Genomic DNA, 19,513 nt, shown 5'->3' with positions numbered 1-19,513 from the left:
GAGACTGAAGGTATTAGGTAAGATAAAGGAGAGGTTGCAGGGCAAGTGGAGAGAAGGTGGTGGTAATCAAGGCAGTAGTGGCAGTGGTGGAGGTAGGGCTGGTACAGGTGTTGATGGAGATGATGGTGGTGGAAGTGTTGGCTTTAGTAGTGACAGAGGCAATAATGGTAAAAATGGTGATATCAAAAGAATCGAAAAATGTCAGCACCAAAACTTGTACATGAATATTCATAGCAGCATAACTCGTAATAGCCAAAAACTGGAAACAATCCAAGTGTCCATCAATGGATGAATGGATAAACAAAGTGTAGTATCCACACAATGGACATTATTTGGCCACAAAAGGGAATGAAGTTGTTACATGCTACAACATGGATCAACTTTGAAAACATTATGCTTATGTAAAAGAAGCTAGACACAAAGGCCACCACATTTTGTGTAATTCCATTTTATGAAATGCACAAATAGGCAAGTCTATAGAGACAGACATAAATTAGTGGTGGAAGTGGGATGGGAGTGACTGCTAATAGAATGGGGTTTCTTTTTGGGGTGATAGACATATTCTAAAGTTAGATTGTACAACTCTGAATATACTAAAAACTACTGAATTATATACTTTAAATGGATGGATTGTATAGTATATCAATAAAGCTAATAAAAAATTTTTAAAAAGTGGAGGTAGCAAGTGGTATGGTTGTGGAGGGTTCACTTTTGGTGGTGGGATTGGACTGGGGAGAGGAAGGAAGAGTTGATTGATACCTGATATACCTAAATCTATGTAGGATCAAGTCTGAGTACCAAAGATTTTTTTTCCATAGATGTTTTCCCATCTTCTGGAAACTCTATTTTCTCCCGTAGCTAACACTGAATCCACACACAAATATTTCTGAAACAGATGCTAAAAATCAAGTGAAGTGTCACCTGCTGGAGGAATCGTGTCTAAAAGGGATATCTTTGTTTTTTCCACACAATGTTCTCAGCACACAGACTGGCTTCTGAGAAGCAATGGGATGGAGTGGCCAGGCTTCCTCTTCTCACGTGAGTGCAAAGTCAGATGGAGTCCATGAAGAAATTAAAGCAGACATCTGGGATCTATAATTTTTAATAATTTTTAAACTAGCTACAAAATGTCAATCACTTCACAAACCGACAGAGGAGACAGGAGGAATTTAATATTACATGCTGTAATGATATTTATCTCACAGTTTATCTATATTTCATTCATTTATATTATTTTTTAAAGATTTCTTTATCAGCTACTAAATATCTCAGCAATTTGGTGTGCATAGCTCTAGATTAAGCAACAGAGAATTGTACTGATAACAAACCACAGGGGGATATGGTGATTAATAAGAGTCAGCCTTATAAAATTTACATCTCCACACTGTTTCACAGCAAGATTGCTTTCTCCAAAACATAGCCTTCAAAAGCAGCAAATAAATCCTATATTACATTCATTTGACATAGTTCAGCCAAACGTATATTTTGCTGGAAATGATTAAATGGTGAGTGTGTCAAATCCATCTTTTTTAAAATTCATTTTTTAAAAAAAGGATGATTATGATTAATAAGTCTATATATTGACAGAAAGAAAGTGATACTACTTCAGTTTTGCTGGTATAACTTAATCTTGACAGTGTCTCAATACTGAGCATGCTTTGTTGTTGTTTTGTTGTTTCTGTTGTGTGTGTGTGTGTTTTCTCATCAGTATGCTACTGTCATGGAAAGATTTTGTTTACGTAGGAATCTAAAAATCTATTTAGTTCTCATGCATAAATGCATAAATCACATCACTTTTAGTGCAATGCCTGTAATGTAATTCCACATTGTCTAATTATGAAATCATAAAGACAGATGACAGCCATGAGGAACCAAGGACAGCAAATTTTGAGAGTTTCAGAGCCTGACACCCAAAGAAAGTATAGTGACAGTAGCTCTGTGGAATGTCACAGTTTTACAAGAACAATACTGTGTATTGAAAGAATCAACAGCACATTGAGCATTCCTAAATTGTTGTCATTCAGCAAACAACACTGAGGAGAGAAAAGGAAAAATAAACCCAAGACATCTTATGTAGGGAGTCAGAGCCACTAAATGACTACTATATACAACCTTTGGAAAGAAAGAGACTCAGAAAGAACAAAAGACACATAATATTTTGGGGAAGCTGATGAACGACACAAGACAACATTCACAATGGGGGTGGACTGATATGTGTATGTGTGCAGACCTACTAGGTAATACGATGAGAAAAGCATGAAGGTGCTATCTTGCCCAACAGCATTTGGAAGAGAACACAGGTGGGCACATTTAACCACTCCCCAGCATCTTTGTTGCACGTTGGTTGGCCTCATCAATTCTGGTTTTGTTGGAATCAGCCTAGAAAAAAGGAGAAAGAAAACAGAATTCAGGTTGCCTTTTGACATTCCATTCTTTCTTCTGGGTCTCTTTAATTGCCCCCTTCTTGAGGGAAGGCATCTTGAAACTTCTCCTGTCAGAACTGACCCTTTCTTCTTTTGTCATCCCAGAATAATTGCTTGTGGCTCTACTTGGATATGATCATAGAAGCTTGGTTCCCATGACTGTCCTACCTTACCAGAGAGCACCTTTTTGAGGACAGGGTTACCTCATTTATCTTTCTCTATTGGAATAGCACCCAGTGATATCTATGGATGGCATTCACATCTGCAGGATTGAGTTGAATTAGCACCACTTAAACAGCTGGGTTCAGATCATGGCTAACTTATTAGCAGAGTCACTTCAGGCCACTTACTTAATCTTGGGGCCTCAGCTTTCTTGTCTATAAGCTGGGGCAAAAAAGAATCCTGCTAACAAGCATGAGTGTCTATATCCTGTTCATTCAACCTTGACATCAAGATTGATATAACTATGAAGTATATACTATTATTAATTCCTTTTTCCAAATGAGGAAACCAGGCAGCCTGGAGCTAGAGTCCACACTAGTAATCACTATGTTAATCATTACTGTGGTACTTAGGTCTGCTGTGAAAATGAAATGAGTTTGTACATATAATGTGCTTTGAATAATTTTTTGCAAAGATTAAGTGTTCAATATATTCTATCTTACAATTATTGTTATTGGGTGAAAACTTGACTTGTTTTCAGGATGTTTAGTAACTTTTAGCCCCATTTCTGAAGACTCACTCCTATGAGTTTGACAGTTGGCTTGTATTTTTTTTTAAGTAGGCTCCACACCCAATATGGGGCTTGAACTCATGATCCCAAGATCAAGGGCCATGTGCTCTACTCACTGAACTAGCCAGGTGCCCCTTATCATTGGCTTGTTTGAACAAGAGCACTTTACCATAATTCTGTACCTTGACTGATCTCACTGCTTCAGTTACCTTTTGCTATATATGCAGCATGAAACCAAGAGTTGCTACCAGGACAGACTTTTAAACCCCAGAAAATGAACTATTCCCAATACCACTGAAAAAGGTATGAGTGAGCAAGCAGAGGCAAAGATGAAGATTCTGTTCAGGCTATTGTTTTGTCCTATCACGATTGGTAATGGTGTCTGACCCTCTCCAGCCTGGAAAGAGGAATACAAAGCTGAGAGGCAGTGTAGGGAAACTGAATTGCTTTTCTATCAACCAGTGTTTGTTCAGTGATTACTGATTTTGCATTTACTATGGTGCTTGGTGCTTTCCAATCTCCACCGAATTGGATCTTCTTTATTTAGTTTAATTGTGAATTCCAAGCATATTTAAAGTTATTTATATTCAACTAGAAATTTGCCAAGTTAAAATAGAAATATTGCTAGATTATTCAAAATTCTGAATTATCTGGCAACGATTTCCTGCCATCTGTTTGGATAATCAAAAGTTGACTTTGAAAACAAGTTAACATAGGGCATTAATTTTCCTTGATTGTTTGATCTATAGACTCATATTTTGGACCTTAGGTTCCTGATTTGGAAAACAGGTATTTTCTCCAATTTTACTTGGCTCTTAAATCTTCCCTCTTTAGCTACAAATCCTATTAGAAATAATGACATTTTGATGCAAAGAGCATTATAAGCCCAGACCTATGTGAAATGTTTCTGCAGATTAAATGATGCTATTTTTCCAGACTAAATACTAAGAAAAGCTCAAATGAGGAAAATCATTAATTTAAAAATGGATGGCATTTCTGGAGGCAAACATTCTGGAAACTCTTGCATTAAGAATGCACTGGTGAGCCTTCATCTGGTTCTAGAAGGAGAAATTTTGAAATAGAGGTTAATCTTTGGGCATTGTCAAAGGATCCAGAACTGAAGATCTGTGATTTCCACCTAAATTTTCTCTGAAGCGTATCAAAATTCAAACCAGATACCTTATGCAAAAGGTACTACATCTTTATTATATAACAGAAATAGCATCTTTTAGGAAGTCTCTCTGGTATTTGGAGAATGCCTTTGTGTTCATTCTGTTCATATGCCAGAGACGGGGCTCCACCCCATGACCCTGAGATCATGACCTGAGCTAAAACCAAGAGTTAGACTTCGAACAACTGAGCTATCCAGGTGCCCCAAGATTCTTATTCTTAGAGTGTGAGTTTAATTTACTCTTAGATACGCAAGAGATCTTTGTATTCTGTTTCCTATTAGCAGAAGTGAGAACTTACATGAGAGGGCAGAAATCTATTAAAAAATGTGTAGTTTATATAACATATATCATTTGCAGCGGTATTGGGTTGAAATAGACTCTATCGAGTCATGTTCAGATTGTGATAAGGAGGGTAAGACAAAGGCTAGTTATTCGAAGGCAGATAGACCCCTCTCTCACTTCTTAAACAATCCAGCACTTAGAGAATAATACAAACCATAACAGTTATTTCCCATCCACTTGCCTGACTTCCAATTATAATTCATAGCTGCATATGTCTTTGCCCCTGTAGTAAATTGAGCCCAAAATGAAACGTTTTACCTAGAGAAGGGAACTAGAAATGCAAAGTGGTAGAATTAAGATGCCACTTGCCTTTCCAAGAACTCTTTTTCTTGCTGGAAGTCCAACTCTATCAATAAAGATTTGACCCCTCTCTTAGTAAAAGTACTCCTTCTGGAACTCTAATTGAGTTAGAGATACATTATCTCCCCACATCTGTGAGTAAATTGGGTCCATTGACAGAAAATGAGTACTTCTGGTTTTTTCAAATAATTTTCCTGATGGAAGGTGGTTCGGCAATTATTTCTTAGTTCATTCTTCTGGGCCATAACGGGTTAGGTCAGTTTGTGTCAGCTCCAGCGCTTTTTGAAACTCTCAATATTATTCTAAAATCTATTGATTTGTGCAGCTTTAAAAGCCTTGGCATATCAAAGGCTCTTAACAATGGTAAGAGTGTCATGACTTGTAAAAGTAAGCAAAGCACAAGCTTTTTGCCAGCCAATAGTGACATCTGTGTAACTCAACATTGATCAGGGAAAATATTACGTGATGAGATATTTTTAATATGGAGCACATAGAGCGCAACAGGGCCAAGTGTTCCCTTGATGTCTACTCCTTCCTTTTTCAAGTCAGTGGAGGATGTCTGAGTACCAAGAAACTCAGTATTTAGCCTTATTTTCAAAGCATCCTTCTCTGCTCACCAAAGTGGAATGAATTGTTCAAAAGAAACTCAGGGTTTCAGCTTGAAAAATTCAGCATTTCCCAGTAAATAACCAATGTAACCATTGGTTACAGATGCACCATTACCATTAGGCCTGTAATGTACCTATTTCTTCCTGTTGGCATTTTGACATCTTATGAGATTATAAGCAATATTCAGGACTCTACTGATTGGGAAGGGAGCAGAATACAAGATCATAGACAGTATTTCAGATTTGTGTAGGGTGGAATATCAGGTTTTGGTGCCCCAAATCTTCTTATAAAAGGTATCCGGTGTTTCTGTTTCCTTCCAATCTCAAGCCCCTAAAACCATTCCCTTCCCATTCTATTCTCTTCATTTTTCTTTATGCTTCTTGTTGACACCAGGGGGTTCAGTCTTAGAGCCACATCTGGTGTCCTTGTGTGAACTCAACTTCATCAGATTATGCTTTCTATTTTGAGATCTGGACATGTGAACTGTTGAACTGGAAATGGAATCTGGGCCTTTTTGAACTATTATTAAAGCTTTGGCATTTATAAATCAAAGCTCATATTCATCTTCTGGTTAAACTAAAATAAGTGTTCTTTCCCCTATTTCCTGATTCTATTCCTACATCATCTCTTGACAAGCTCCTAAGTAAACTTTGAGACTCAATTTGACTTTTTTGGGAGATTTTCCTATCACTTAAGGAAAATCTTTTTCTATCCCTTTCCTATCACTTAGATCTTTCCTCATCTAACCCTACTTAGCATTTTATGTGTGGCACTCCCGGCAAATTATATTTTGTGTGGTAGTAAATTCATCTGGAGGCTCACTGCTCCCCATATGCTGTGAGTTTCTTAGCAGTGGGGATAATGTCTTTCTCCTCTTCATGTCCCTTGGTGCCTAGCACAATACCCAAAATAGAGGTGCCTCTGAGGAATATCTGATAGATTAAATTCTCCCTCTTATTTACTTATGTTGGTGAACTTTTGTCTTGGGAAATGAAGGGGGAAATTTCCATCTATCCCGTGTGCCTGAATCCAATATCACAGTTTGAGGGGCTTATGCCCTTCATCTTTCCTCAGTGGTATTTCGGAAGTAATGAACAATGGAAGCTCGCTGACTGCCACAAGCTCACCTTCTCCATGATCCTGTCGATCTGGCGGTTCTGTGTATCAATCTCATTGCCCATATCTAGGGCCATGTGACGGAGGTTTCCAATGATACCGCTCACCTGCTCCAGGTTTTCATCCATTTCATTTTCTCGGGCATCATTTGTTACCCTGGGAGTCAAAATGCAATTTTTAAAAGATAGAAATTGAGAAAAAAACTCAAATACCAAGGACCGAAAGCTCAGGGAAAATCTGTGGACCTTTAGGTATCAATCCCATCTACTTTTAATCTCTGTTCAATATAAGAACATTTTAGCTCTCATACAACAGAAAATAATTTGATTGATTGATTCATTGATTGGGCTCCACACCCAGCATGGAGCCCAATGCAGGGCTTGAACTCACAACCCTGAGATCAAGACCTAAGCTGAGATGAAGAGTCAAACTAACCAACTGAGCCACCCAGGCACCCCTAAAAAATATTTTCTAAATTTCATTTTTGAACCCCTTGAGTTTCAATTTTTAAGGAAGGCATATTAGATTAATTTATCTACTTATCTCATTTCCACCAGCACATCATTTCCTCCCTTCATATGTTTATCCCAATTTTCATTTTTAAGAATAAAATCCTTTTGGGATGCCTGGGTGGCTCAGCAGTTGAGCGTCTGCCTTTGGCTCAGGGCATGATCCCAGTCCGGGGATCGAGTTCCGCATCAGGCTCCCCATGGGGAGCCTGCTTCTCCCTCTGCTTGTGTCTCTGTCTCTCTCTTTCTGTGTCTCTCATGAATAAATACAATCTTAAAAAAAAATAAAATAAAATCCTTTTGTTGAGAGGATTGCCAGTCAGAGAACGAAGATGGAATTAGTTAGAAATTATATTTTTCTTTCTGAAATGTCAACCAAAGTCTCCAAAAGTTAAATTGAGAAAGAAAGGCTTTTGTGTTAAGTCAGAGAATTTCTCTGCTCATCTTCTTCCCCATTTGGGACCCAAATACATGGGAAGAGTAATGATAATTACAGTTTGCCCTTAATCCTGCTTGCTCCCAAGGACTCCAATGGGAGCTACTTATTCAAGATTTCTATTTGCTCAGATTTCAATGCAGTAGGGGGAGGGAGGGTTGGTGGCATTCTGAATGGGTGATTTCAGGGGAAAAAGTTGTGATAAAATATTGTTTCAGTTTGGGAAGGAAGGAGTTGACTCTCAAAGTGCCTTACCACCTTGTCATGTTTTTCATAGCTTAAGAGTTAAGGAGGTAGTAACTCTTTATTGTAAATGGTAAGTACTCATTCTAGAATGTTCTGGCTAATTAACATTTTCCCACTGCAGATGGTGATGCTAAAGATGTCCGATGGGGTTAAAACTCATCCCCCATGGTAACTCCCAGCATAGACTGGCCCACCAAGGTTTTTAACGCAGCCCAGGGCAGGGGAAATTAAAGGGGGAACTTCCTACTTTTCTTACATAGAAAAGAAGCTTATTTAAATGATCATCAACAGGTAAGGCATACTTCTGGCTCCATGACTCACAATACTGACAGTATATTAGAATTACTTGAGAAGCTTTAAAAACCAGAGATGCCTGGGTCTAACTTCTAGAGATTTTGAATCTGTTGGTATAGATTAGGCTCAGGTACTGATTTTTTCTTAAAAAAGACTTTGCTTACTTATTTAAAAGAGGGGGAGAGAGAGATAGAGAGAGAGAGAGAGAGAAAGAAAACAAGTGGTGGAGAGGAGCAGAGGGAGAGGGAGAAGCAGGCTTCCCACTGAGCATGGAGACCAATGCAAGGTTCAGGCCCAGGACTCTGGGATCATGACCTGAGCTGAAGGCATATGCGTAACCTACTTAACCAAATGAACCACCCAGATGCCCCTCAGGTACTAATGTTTTTAAAAAATAGCCTCAGGTCATTCTAATATGCAGCCAGTATGGAGAACCCGTGGTCTGGTTGCCCCGGGAACAGATAGAAACAAGTACAGAGTTGTCATCTGTGAGGCTTTATGTAGATATCTAAACCTTATGTTTCAGTGACAGTGATCTGTCATTTGAATCTGGATCATTGATTGGTAACATCAGTTACAATGGCCTGGGAATAGATAGGTGTACAACTATCTGTACACTACTCTAGTCACTAGGTACCCTAGTCACTGCTGAGCCCTAATATAGCCTTAAAAAGGGATAGGAGTTTTATTTCTTTTATTTTTAACAACAAAAATATTTGTAATTATTTATTCTGTTTTCTGGTCTGAGAGTTGAGTTCTGGATCAGCAGATTTGTGTAATTTGAGATTTTTATATAGGTCTGTAAGTTGGCTTTTACTTCCAGGTCTCAAAGGAAGTAAGTCAGGTATGTTTGTTATATTCTATTTGTACCCTCAGATCCATTCTCTCACCTGTTTTGCTCTCTGCCCAGAGATGCTGACCTCTCTACAACTGCATCACCCAGATTCTCTTACCCTCCAGCTTCCAATAGGCTTTGGCAGATGGCCAGTGAGATATTGGAGGGCAAGAGGAAAGAGGAATGTGGGCATTTATTTCCCTTTCTCATTTCTTGCTAGTTTTGCAATAACTGCATTTCTCTAGAGCCCCTCACCCACAGTGGTGACTACTGTCAGGTTCTGATAACAGCTCCTGTCCCTTTAGGACTCTTCCTGCTATTGCTAGTCCACAAATGCTTTATCATTGCTTGTTATTAACACTGCCCACACCCCTGTAAACAATCTCTTTCATAAGTTCTGTTCAATTCAATTTATGGAACGAAACACCTGTTTACTGCTACATTGATGCTGGATGTGGTCATGTGACTTGCTTTGTCTGATGAAGCTCTGGCAAACTCAACAAGGCTTGATAAATGTTTGCATGTTGGAGCCTGCCTCCTGGGAATGCTGCCACCACCATGTTAGAAACCAGGCCTCTTTGCTGGAGGGACAACACAGGAGAAAAGCGGAGGCGCCTTGCCCTAGCCAACCACCAGACGAGTAAGTGAGACCATCTTGGATCATCCTGCACCCATCTTCATGGAACGAGGGAGCCCAGGAGGGGCTCTTGGAAGAACTGCACAGCCAACATACACATTCATAAGTAACCAGTAAAATGGTTGTTGCTTCAAGAACCACTCAGCTTGGGGTGATTTGTTACTTAACAATGGAGAACTGCTACAGGGCTGGCTGCACACAGCTCACCTCCGAATGAAGCCACCACTGATGGCCATCTGCTCCCGTTCGTCCACCACACGAGCAGGCTGGCTGGCCACCACTCCATCCTGATTATTGCCCCAGGCTTTTTTGTAAGCATCACTTGATTTAAGCCTATGCAAAAAAGAGGGTGAGTGACAAGGCAAGGGGGTGGAGCATCAAACTCACAACAATGGTCACCTCTTCAAGCGAAGAACCGAACCAAGCAAATGGGTTTTAATTCGAGGCATTAGGGAATACCGATATATCATAATCTGGACCCAAACAGTTGGCCACCACCATGCCTCAGCTACTCAGCATTTCACGTCCAATCAAGCCAATTGTGATTGTCTAGATTGCAACTTTTGCCCAAAGGTTGTTCTTGTTTTGGTTTGTTTTTGCAGTTTAGTTGGATTTAAGACAAGAATTAAGGTAGCTGGAGGACATTCAGTTCTATTTCGGTGACATGGTTATATTTTGAGACACAAAACACACAGAAAAACATACTGGCAGACAGACACATAACAAGACTGCCAAGTAGAGTGTGTACATCACACCACAGCAACACACTGTCATCAAGAAAAACATACTTGACCAAGTTTTTACACACCATCATGCAAAGATTCCCTGTTTCAATTTTTCCCCCAATGCATGTATGGAACTAACTATTCCAACTCTGCATGAAGGACATAATGGGTTGGTGGTTGGCCAAGGGTGGTGGTCTTCAAGTTGCCTCTAGAGTGATTTGAATTAGCTAATATATCGGTACTTCCAAACAGTCACCATACATCTAGTCGATGTACAAACCTTTGTCCACAGAGACAAAAAGTAAAAGAGGCATAGTGAAATGAATGCAGGAAAATAGAAGAGAGAACAAGCCATCTAGCACCAGAAAAGGAAATCCCTCTACGTCTTCTTCATGCACCAGCTACAGGCATGAGTAGAAAGTGAAGCATTCTCACTTAAGCCAAACTATTCCAGAAGTTGACCATTCTCGGAAAAGGCACTAGCAGGACAGTAATAGCCTTCATGAGGATTTGAAACGCAGGTTCAATAGCTTCTTTGTCAGGCTGGGGGGCAGGGTGGGAATGATTACAAACTCCTACTTCAAGCTATCCTGGGATGTGGCAGGGGAGTGTGTCTGGAACTGGTGTGGTCTCCATGGGCCATGATTCACTGAGCTGCCTTGGAGAGAAACTTAAAATCCAGGCATACCTGTTGTGCCCAATAGAAACATGTGCAGCATATTTTGGTGGGTGTGTTGTAAAATTTAAGGCAATCAAAGATGTTTTTAGGTTCTTTGCATAGTAGAAACCACGTACTTCTTAGTCCAGAAACAAGAGAACTTCCTTTGGTCCCATTTTCATATTTTCTCTTATATGACAGCAGAATTTAACCCCTCCCCCCACTTTTTTTCTTGCACTGGAGAATCGCAGCCATCTATTAAAACTGGCTCCAGGGACTAAGCAACCCTGGAATAAGTTGGAAAACTGTACCAATGGAATTTCAGCAACTACCACAATCTAGTGTATAATGCCACAGCCCTCAGAGCCGTCAGAATTTACTGCACTAAAGAGCCATGGGCCCACTCAGTGGGACAGGATCCAAAAACTAATTCAATAGAGCTTAGAATCTGGGTTTTTTTTCCAACTCCCCATTCCCTTCCTCCTCACATTAAAAGAAGTTACATGGACTTTGTGATGTTTTCTGCTATGTAAAATATCTGGTATACCATCTTTGGCAAAGTCAAGGGGGTGGGAAAGTTTGCGTTTCTGAAAGAAGGCGAATCACTGCACCCACAATGCTGCACATAGACTCACATAACTGCCGTACATCTACCATAGTCCTTTGAAACATGCCGAGACAGGGCGAAGCCCTCAGAGAGTCCAGGGCACCACCAGCCACTGCGTTGTGACACATGGTTTTTAAAGCATTATTTACACACAATAGGGAACACTTCAGTCAAGCTTTGAAGCTCAGTTAGGGTCTCTTGTGCAATATGGAGTTAGTGCCAACTGCTATGTGTAATTCGTAGGGGCCATCATTTCATCTGAGCATTAGAATCCATCCCAGGGCAAGGCCTGCCTCCACGCTTTCTCCACACAGTTGATGAATGGGGAAATTGCATCTGTTGGAATTCATCATAAAACAGGTGGAAATCTCACCTGGAGGCCAGGTGGCCACTGAAAAGAATACACAGCTAAGTCCTGACTAACTGGAATGCGTAGCAATGAGTCATGTTGGTGAATTACACCACTTTCTTAATCAACAGTGGGCCATGGAGGAAAATTTTGTTTCAGGGGTGATTGTTGAATATGTTAGATTTTCAAGACACTTTCTTGCCTTAGAGTCTTGGGTAGTGAGCATGACCGAATTTTTCCTTGGTTATGGCTTTACTTGATGTACCTGATAGCCTTTCCTCTAGGATCAACTCTTACTCTTTGGTCCCCTTGGGTGTGGAAGTCACAGGATTGACTGTGGTGGCAGTCTGAGTGTCGACTGAGTGGCAGAACACAAACTGCCTAGATTGCCCTTCAGGAAAAATCATTTTAAGTCCCTGATGTGATTTCCTACCCTCCTTTGTTCAATGGTCTCTTTTTACTAGTGGAAGGAAAGCAAAGGTATAAATACCTTAGAGTTCCAGTTAGCTAGGTTCCAGTTAATCAGGCTTTGCTGTAGATCATTCTTTTAAAACAAGTTTAAATTTATTTGTAAATTGAGCCCCTCCCCCTCCTAAACAGGAAGTGGGATATTTTAAATCAGCCTCAAAGTTTAAAGGATGTGAATGGTCATATAATCAGCTAGAAATGACATCAATTGCTGTACTAAAAGCTAGGATCAGGAGAGCTTTTAGGAAAAAGGCTTCTGTTCAAAGGGAAGTGGGAGGGGTGACGGAGATTGGGTAAGGGTTTAATTTTCCAAATGCATGTTGGACAATCCCCTCATGCATTTTTTTTTTCACTGCTAGTCAAATAAGACTATCTTCCAGAACCCTCCTTTTCAGGTTCCTTCTGTTGCAAACCTTTATAACCACATGTCACATTTCTGCTACATTCCAAAAAAGCGTTGCAGAACCTTGAGAACAGTTGAATGTTTTGTGATGTCGTGCATGCAAAATCTACACATTTCAACATTTTGGTCAGTGTACGGGTAGATCTTCCAAGAGGAAGAATGTCAGAGGGATGGGTCCAATTTGAGTAAGGCTTGAGCACTTCTTGCTGAAGGGCTCATGGCCTCTGTGGTGGGTAGAGCTGGGGCATCTACAGTCTAATCACTGGGCAGATTTGGCAACTGGCAGGGCAATCCCTGTCATACTCTCTGTCTTACAGATGCTTGCTTAGGCCAAATTACCTGTATCTTTTGCTTCTAGAAAATCGAACCTTGCCATCCATATGTGTTTCTCGACTTCCAAACTTACCCCCAAACTTTTCTAGCTCTGCAATTTTGGCTTTTGGGATTGGGAAAAAATAAAATTCCCTGGATGCCTCTTTGTTGAGGCTAGTCTGTGTCTCAAGGTACACTTTCTGGAAAATGTTGAAACGTTCGTCAATAAAAGTTGCTGACAGTGAAGCTTTCACTGTAGTATGCCTGATTTTTAATGCATCAACAGTAACTCCCACTAATATCATCTATGCTATGAGATGAATGCATTGGAGACGGTATTGATCTGTTCTGCATGCCACATGCTCATCCTGACTTTGTGCTTGGCAGGAATGAGCTTGTCAAGGCTTGGAGATGGGCCTTGGGAAACCAAAGCTTCAGGCAGGCAGGCAGCACCTACTTGTTACAGGGACACACACAAAGCCCGCAGAATTTTCCTAGGTCCGTCAAATTCTTTTCTGCTTCTTTCATGTCCTTATTGATTTGGTCCATCCCTTCCTCAATGCGTTCCAGTTGTTCTGATTAAACACAAGTATTTTATCCCCACAGAATGAAGCAGATGGAAAAGGACAAAGAAAAAAAAGACAAAACTTCAGACATTCACTTTGACATTAAAAAAGAAAAAAATTAAAAGAAAGAAGAAAAAAAAGAAAACTGGACGCCACAGATTAGAGCTGGTACCCAGTACCTACTTGTTACAAGGACATATGAAAAGGCCACAGCATTTCCCTAAATCTTTTAAATTTTTCTCGGCCTCCTTCATGTCTTGGTTGATATGGTTCATGCCTTCTTCGACACGATCGAGTTGTTCTGGTTAGGACAAAGGGATGACAGTGTGGAATGAATTTTTTTTGGGTTTCCAACAGAACATGAGAAATGACTATGTGGAACGGAATTTGAAAGAGAAAGATATTACAATGCACGGTCCCAGAGGATGCATTGCTGTAGACTGCTGCCACCTTACACGAGCACAGGTGGAAGGAAATGAACAAGAAAGATGCTCAAAAGAGTCTGTAATTCGGACATGATGGGATGGAGGTACGTAGGCCTGTTTGATTCTGAGGATCCAGGAAAACAGCACAGCATAGTCACTTACTCAGGCACCAATGAAACCCGAGAGAAAGAAAAACAGGGTGTTAATGTTTTAGGAATTCAGATTTAGTGCTACTAGAGAAGGTATCTGTCTCAACTTTAAATATCTCTATTTTTTGGTTGTAAGCATCCTGGACCAGGTAAGGGTAGCAAATAGAATCAATCTTCTTTGGGGAAAATGACAATTAAAGTGATAGTTAGCAATGGGTACCAGATCTTTTTTTCCCTAGCAGTGGGCTGCTCCCTAGCCCAGGGGCAGTTCTTAGTTTTAAATACTTAATTCATACAGACACTGTTAAAAAAAGAAGCAACATCAGCAGAGTAATGTTCCAAGCACTGGGACATTTAAATTCCTCTCTTCATCCTATGACTTACTTGCTATCAAAGTTCTGGAAGGCATTTCACTTCTCTGCCTCCTGATTTCCCAGTCTCTACAATGGGGGGCATGTTAGATCCCTAACTCAGGCAGACAGCAGGGAAAACAAACACATGGGTCTCTGGAGGAGGGGTGATGGGCTGGAACATAGAACAGTACGGAGTCATCATTGCCAGCAAAGCGGACCTGAGTGCATCTGAGACATAGATCGATAGCCATAAAACCAGCTCATGCTTCTAGGTTGCCAGGGTTACATTCACTAACTTGATTAATTTTTCAAAAGTTATGGCACCACACTGAATAAATTACAAGTTCAGTGAAGGGGTTTTAAAAACAGTTTTTAAGACTGTTAAAGGAAAGCAGCAGTGCAATATCTTGACTGTCTAGTTACAAACCCTAATTATACTTCCATCCCTCTTTTAATCTACATTTCTATGCACACCTGCCCCTTCCCTTTAGGAATAAAAGCTTGATTAGAATAAAACTGATAAATACATTTCGAGTCTAAGGGCATAAATAATTGCTTAAAAAGAATTTCACATTAAATTGTCCAGTGGAAATTATTCCAAAAAATGAAGAAAAGTTCCTTACTGACCCAAACTGGGGAAACGGTCTATCTAGAAAACAAGAGTCTATTGTGTTCTCATTAATGGGGCTAAAGAATAGAATCCAGCTTATTTGGAATCTGCTACCTGTGCCACGCTTTTCAAATGATGGATGAAGGCAAAATTTAAGTGTTTCTCCAGCATTGGATAGCTGGAGAAAATAACAGTGTTGTGCTGGTGAACTTCTATTGCATAAGGATAGTCTAGTAATGTCTTTAAGAAAATCTTTAAAAGGACTAAAAAAAAAAAAAAAAAGTAAGTCTTTACATTCTAGAAGATTCTGTACTTTTACGGAGGCTTCTTTCTAGTTCCCTTTTAAGACTGTAATAAATTAGTCTATAGATAAAATTATCTATTGAATAGGGGGATTGGTAGAGAGAGAGGAGCTCAACATTGTCAAGGGAAGAACCATATTAAATACAGACAGAAATCCCAAAGGAATACTTGCTAATAGCTTCCTGAAATGCTGGGTTGAGATGGGACTGAAGGAGCATCTGGACTCAGGGAAAACATGAGACACTCCATTAATGATAGCTGGAATACACGCAGATTATGGCATGGGGATACACAGTCAGGCATTTGTCCTTCCTGAGGAGTTTCTCTGACAACATTTCAGAAGCCCCACTGACTGTGGCCAGGGATTATTAGGAGGTAATAAAAATAAAATATAATAAAATAAAAACATGAATTGGTCCCCAAGAGTTGTATTTCTGAACCAGAGAATTCAAATTAAAATATAAAAACAAATGTGCTCGTCCCAATTGGTATTTCTTCAAGCTGTTCAATCATGGGTTGCCAGACTGTTAGGCGAAGGCCATAGTTAAGAGAGGGATGCTGAAGCTCTTTCAGAAAAGTTGATTCAGAAAATGATTTTATAGCTACTAATATTGGTTGAATTTATCATTTTACACAATTATAAATCAAATCCCTTAATTTAAAAAGTATTGTGGGACCATTTTGTCATAGTTAATTCTAACTATTCATTTTTAGAGTGTACTGTGTTAGGCATATTGAGACTTCATGGCATTTCAATGGATTTCTGTGATGACATCTCTCAGGAATGCTTGAAAATAGCCAATATCTTCATTCCAACCTAGAGTGGCCAGCAGCATCTTACTGGCTGATCCAATGTACTGTCCATAGTTGACTGCTTCTTACCTCCCTAAGCTTGTTTTCTGCTTTCTGTCTATTCTTGGAGACTGGGAGAACAATAGCATTTTGAGTTAGTAGAGGTATTCCAGTAGATTATACTATACGTTTGGGCAAGAGATTGTACCTTCTTTTGCCATATTTGGATGACTGGTTATTTATGATAGTTCCACCAATGGCAGGATACTCAGGGATCTAAGTTTAGACATCTTTTCTACTAATCTTTCTAAAGTATGGCAACCTGAGGCCCTTAGCATACTCAATCTGGTTAAAAAAGAAACAAACAGTAGAAGAAGAGCAAGATGTCAATGCTATTGACCCAGTGTGGAAGCCTTTATAAGTATATTCAGTTACCAGATGCTGCCTATATGATTTTCATTATCCTTGATGAACAAATGGAAATTCATTAAATAAATTTAAGTAGCCATATGTGGCTAGTGGCTACCATATTGGACAGTGCAGCTTTAGTTATTCATAACAGATACTGGTGTATAAATGTTAGCAAAAGAAATGTTTTCTCAAATGCTACTTTGTAGTGCCTTGAACCTTTTAAGAAAGTCAGCAGGCACTCTGGAAGAGGCCTTACTCTGCCCTTACTCTGTCAGGCAGAGGTCAAAGATTTCACTGTTTAGTTTGGTGTTGATCCCATGGGATTTTCCCAAGGGCTTCATCTTCAGCATTGAAACAAACACATAACTCAGCAAAGACCAACAAAAGGATCAAAAGATATGGAGGTGAGAGTTTATATCATCCCATATTTGTGATAAGGTGGTTTCATGGGGATTTCACTTCGAGACAAGTTTTCTAGAGGAATAAAAGTCCCAACTCAGTATATTTCCAGGGCCATCTGTCATGCTCAGTGCTTCTCGGTGTCTCCTGATACCTGGGTATAAAACAAGAATCCCATAAAGAATTTCCGAGTGCAACCATTTAGCTGGACAACCTGGAATAGTTCTTTAGAAGGATGTCTGTTTCTTGAAACTCCTGTGCAGCTGCAGGATAGAAGCAATCAACATTTTTGGTGTTGAGGCATAGACAAAATTAGGAGAGCATAACTGGAGAGAAATTTTAAAGCAGTTACTGATCTAAACAACTAAACACAGCATATGCAGAATGAAAATGCATTTACCATGACAATGAAGATAGTCATTTATGACTATCTTAAATGACTTTAAGCTCATCATTTTACAAGATCCTAATCACCTTATAGTATAAATGGAACGTGTACCCCTTAAGACTAGGCAATAACTACTCACTCTTGGGGGTTTACCAGTTGTGTGTTTTTCTCAGTATCATTGTGATCCCCACCCATCTGGTAAAACCAAGGATATCCTAGGAAATATGTTTAACCGAGGAATTCAGCATTTTATGGTGTGGCCACAAATGAAATGTTTTAGCTGAGAACATGAGCTATCTTGTGGGGGAAATCTGCTATTCTGCTTCCTTTCTCAGAAAGGAAGTTGCTATACCTATGGGAGAGGTTGCTGGGAATCATTTGTGCTTATGAATAATATATTTCTGTGTGGAGATTTTGGCAAATTTTATCTTCAGATTTTCTTCATCAAAGTGCAATGAAATTTGCAACTCAAGTAAGCATGTTATTTCTCTCTTTTTGATTCTAGAGTTATATATATGTACATATGACATCAATGCATATCTGCAGCATATAATTCTAGGAGTAGAATGTCTTGGTCAAAGATGGGTGTATGTCATAATTTGAAAATATTATCAAATTACTCTTCAAACATTTATAACAGTCTATAGTGCCTATCTGTACATTGAAGATGACTGTTTTCTCAATATATTCACAGCACTGGTGATTATCAATTTAAAAAATTTGTACCAGTCTGCTAACGAGAGGTATCTCATTATTGTTATTGGTTGAAGCATGATTTTTATTGGTTGAAGCATGATTTTGTGTCTATTTATAAGTGGGTGATTTATATCTTACATCAATTTGCTTGTAGGTTGTTGCCCTTTTCTTTGATCATATGCAAAGTTTCTCTCTATATTAGGAAAATGCCTTATGTCTGTTATCTGTATGGCAATTCCCACCCACCCCCATCTGAGGTTTATTTATTTTTGAAGTTGGAGGTGTCCCATGTTGTGAATACAATCTTACATTTTCATCTTTGACATTAAAAAAATTATCATGATTCCTAAGAGTTCTTTAATGTTTCAAAAATATAAAGAAAAAAATTCTCAACAATTTTCTTGTTATAACAATTCAGAATAGAATCAGGTAGCTAACATGTGGCTAGAATTAAATAAGCATCGTCATATGACTAGATGTATTGAGACAAAAAGAATATTACTCTTCTAGATTCCACTTTAGAGTACAGAGATGATTTTCATAGATTCTCTGATTTTCATTGCTTCTAGCATTACCATAGTAATTAAAACAATTTAAATATTTTAAGTGGTTCAGTTTCTCATTTTCCAATGGTCTCCCTCAGCTTATGTCCTTTTAAAGACCTAACAGGACCTAGTTACTTAAGGAATCTTCATGATGACTTGGAAATCAAAACTGCCAGATCCTGAATTAGGATGGTCAGAAGAAATGGATGTGATATAATACTATTCTATCATCCTATCTAGGGATTATTACAAGAAAACTAAGTTTACGGGAAAAATTGGGGATAAGAAGGATAAGAGATTTCTCAAACTGTCCAAAACACTACCATTAAAGAAAAAAAAAAGACTTTTCCCTTCAAAATTCTGTTACTCCAATATACATGAGAGGGACAGTAGTGACATTTAATCAGTCATGAAGGCCTCAACATTACCATACATTTACCAATCTTTTCAATGGAGAAAGGGAAAAAAGCAAGACGGTGAAAACTCTAGAATCCTCATACTCATATACATACATAAATATATTGAAAGGATCACCTTTGTATGGACAAATAATTTTTTTAAATGCACTTTATTCAGATGAGAAATTGTTCTTACTGAAGAAATCTCAACTTACCTCCTTGTTCATCCAACATAACCAAAGTCCTGATACCAGCATCTTTACTCTACATTCCAATAATGGTAGCAAAGTTGAAAAAGAGTTAG

General features: G+C 39.1%; 1 protein-coding gene across 3 annotated transcripts in view; it reads right to left on the bottom strand.

Annotated features, from left to right (window-relative positions):
* Positions 1-1,675: 1,675 nt before the first annotated feature.
* Positions 1,676-19,513, bottom strand: part of SNAP25 (synaptosome associated protein 25) — a 77,537-nt gene continuing 59,699 nt past the window's right edge. For 2 of the 3 annotated variants that reach the window (XM_055307350.1, XM_055307361.1), the window contains exons 4-8: positions 19,425-19,473; positions 13,632-13,749; positions 9,860-9,985; positions 6,707-6,851; positions 1,676-2,379 (exon numbers count right to left, since the gene is read on the bottom strand). In XM_055307350.1, the coding sequence (XP_055163325.1) occupies positions 2,311-2,379; positions 6,707-6,851; positions 9,860-9,985; positions 13,632-13,749; positions 19,425-19,473 (507 nt within the window). In that variant the 3' untranslated portion in view covers positions 1,676-2,310. Of the gene's footprint in view, positions 2,380-6,706; positions 6,852-9,859; positions 9,986-13,631; positions 13,750-13,923; positions 14,042-19,424; positions 19,474-19,513 lie in introns of all 3 variants that reach the window. The other variant, XM_055307356.1, reaches the window with a different exon arrangement.

Source organism: Nyctereutes procyonoides, unplaced genomic scaffold (genome assembly GCF_905146905.1).
Source record: "Nyctereutes procyonoides isolate TBG_1078 unplaced genomic scaffold, NYPRO_anot_genome, whole genome shotgun sequence".
Classification (NCBI taxonomy): Eukaryota; Metazoa; Chordata; class Mammalia; order Carnivora; family Canidae; genus Nyctereutes; species Nyctereutes procyonoides.
Note: the sequence above shows the minus strand (reverse complement) of the source record. Positions and strands in the feature narration are given on the sequence as shown.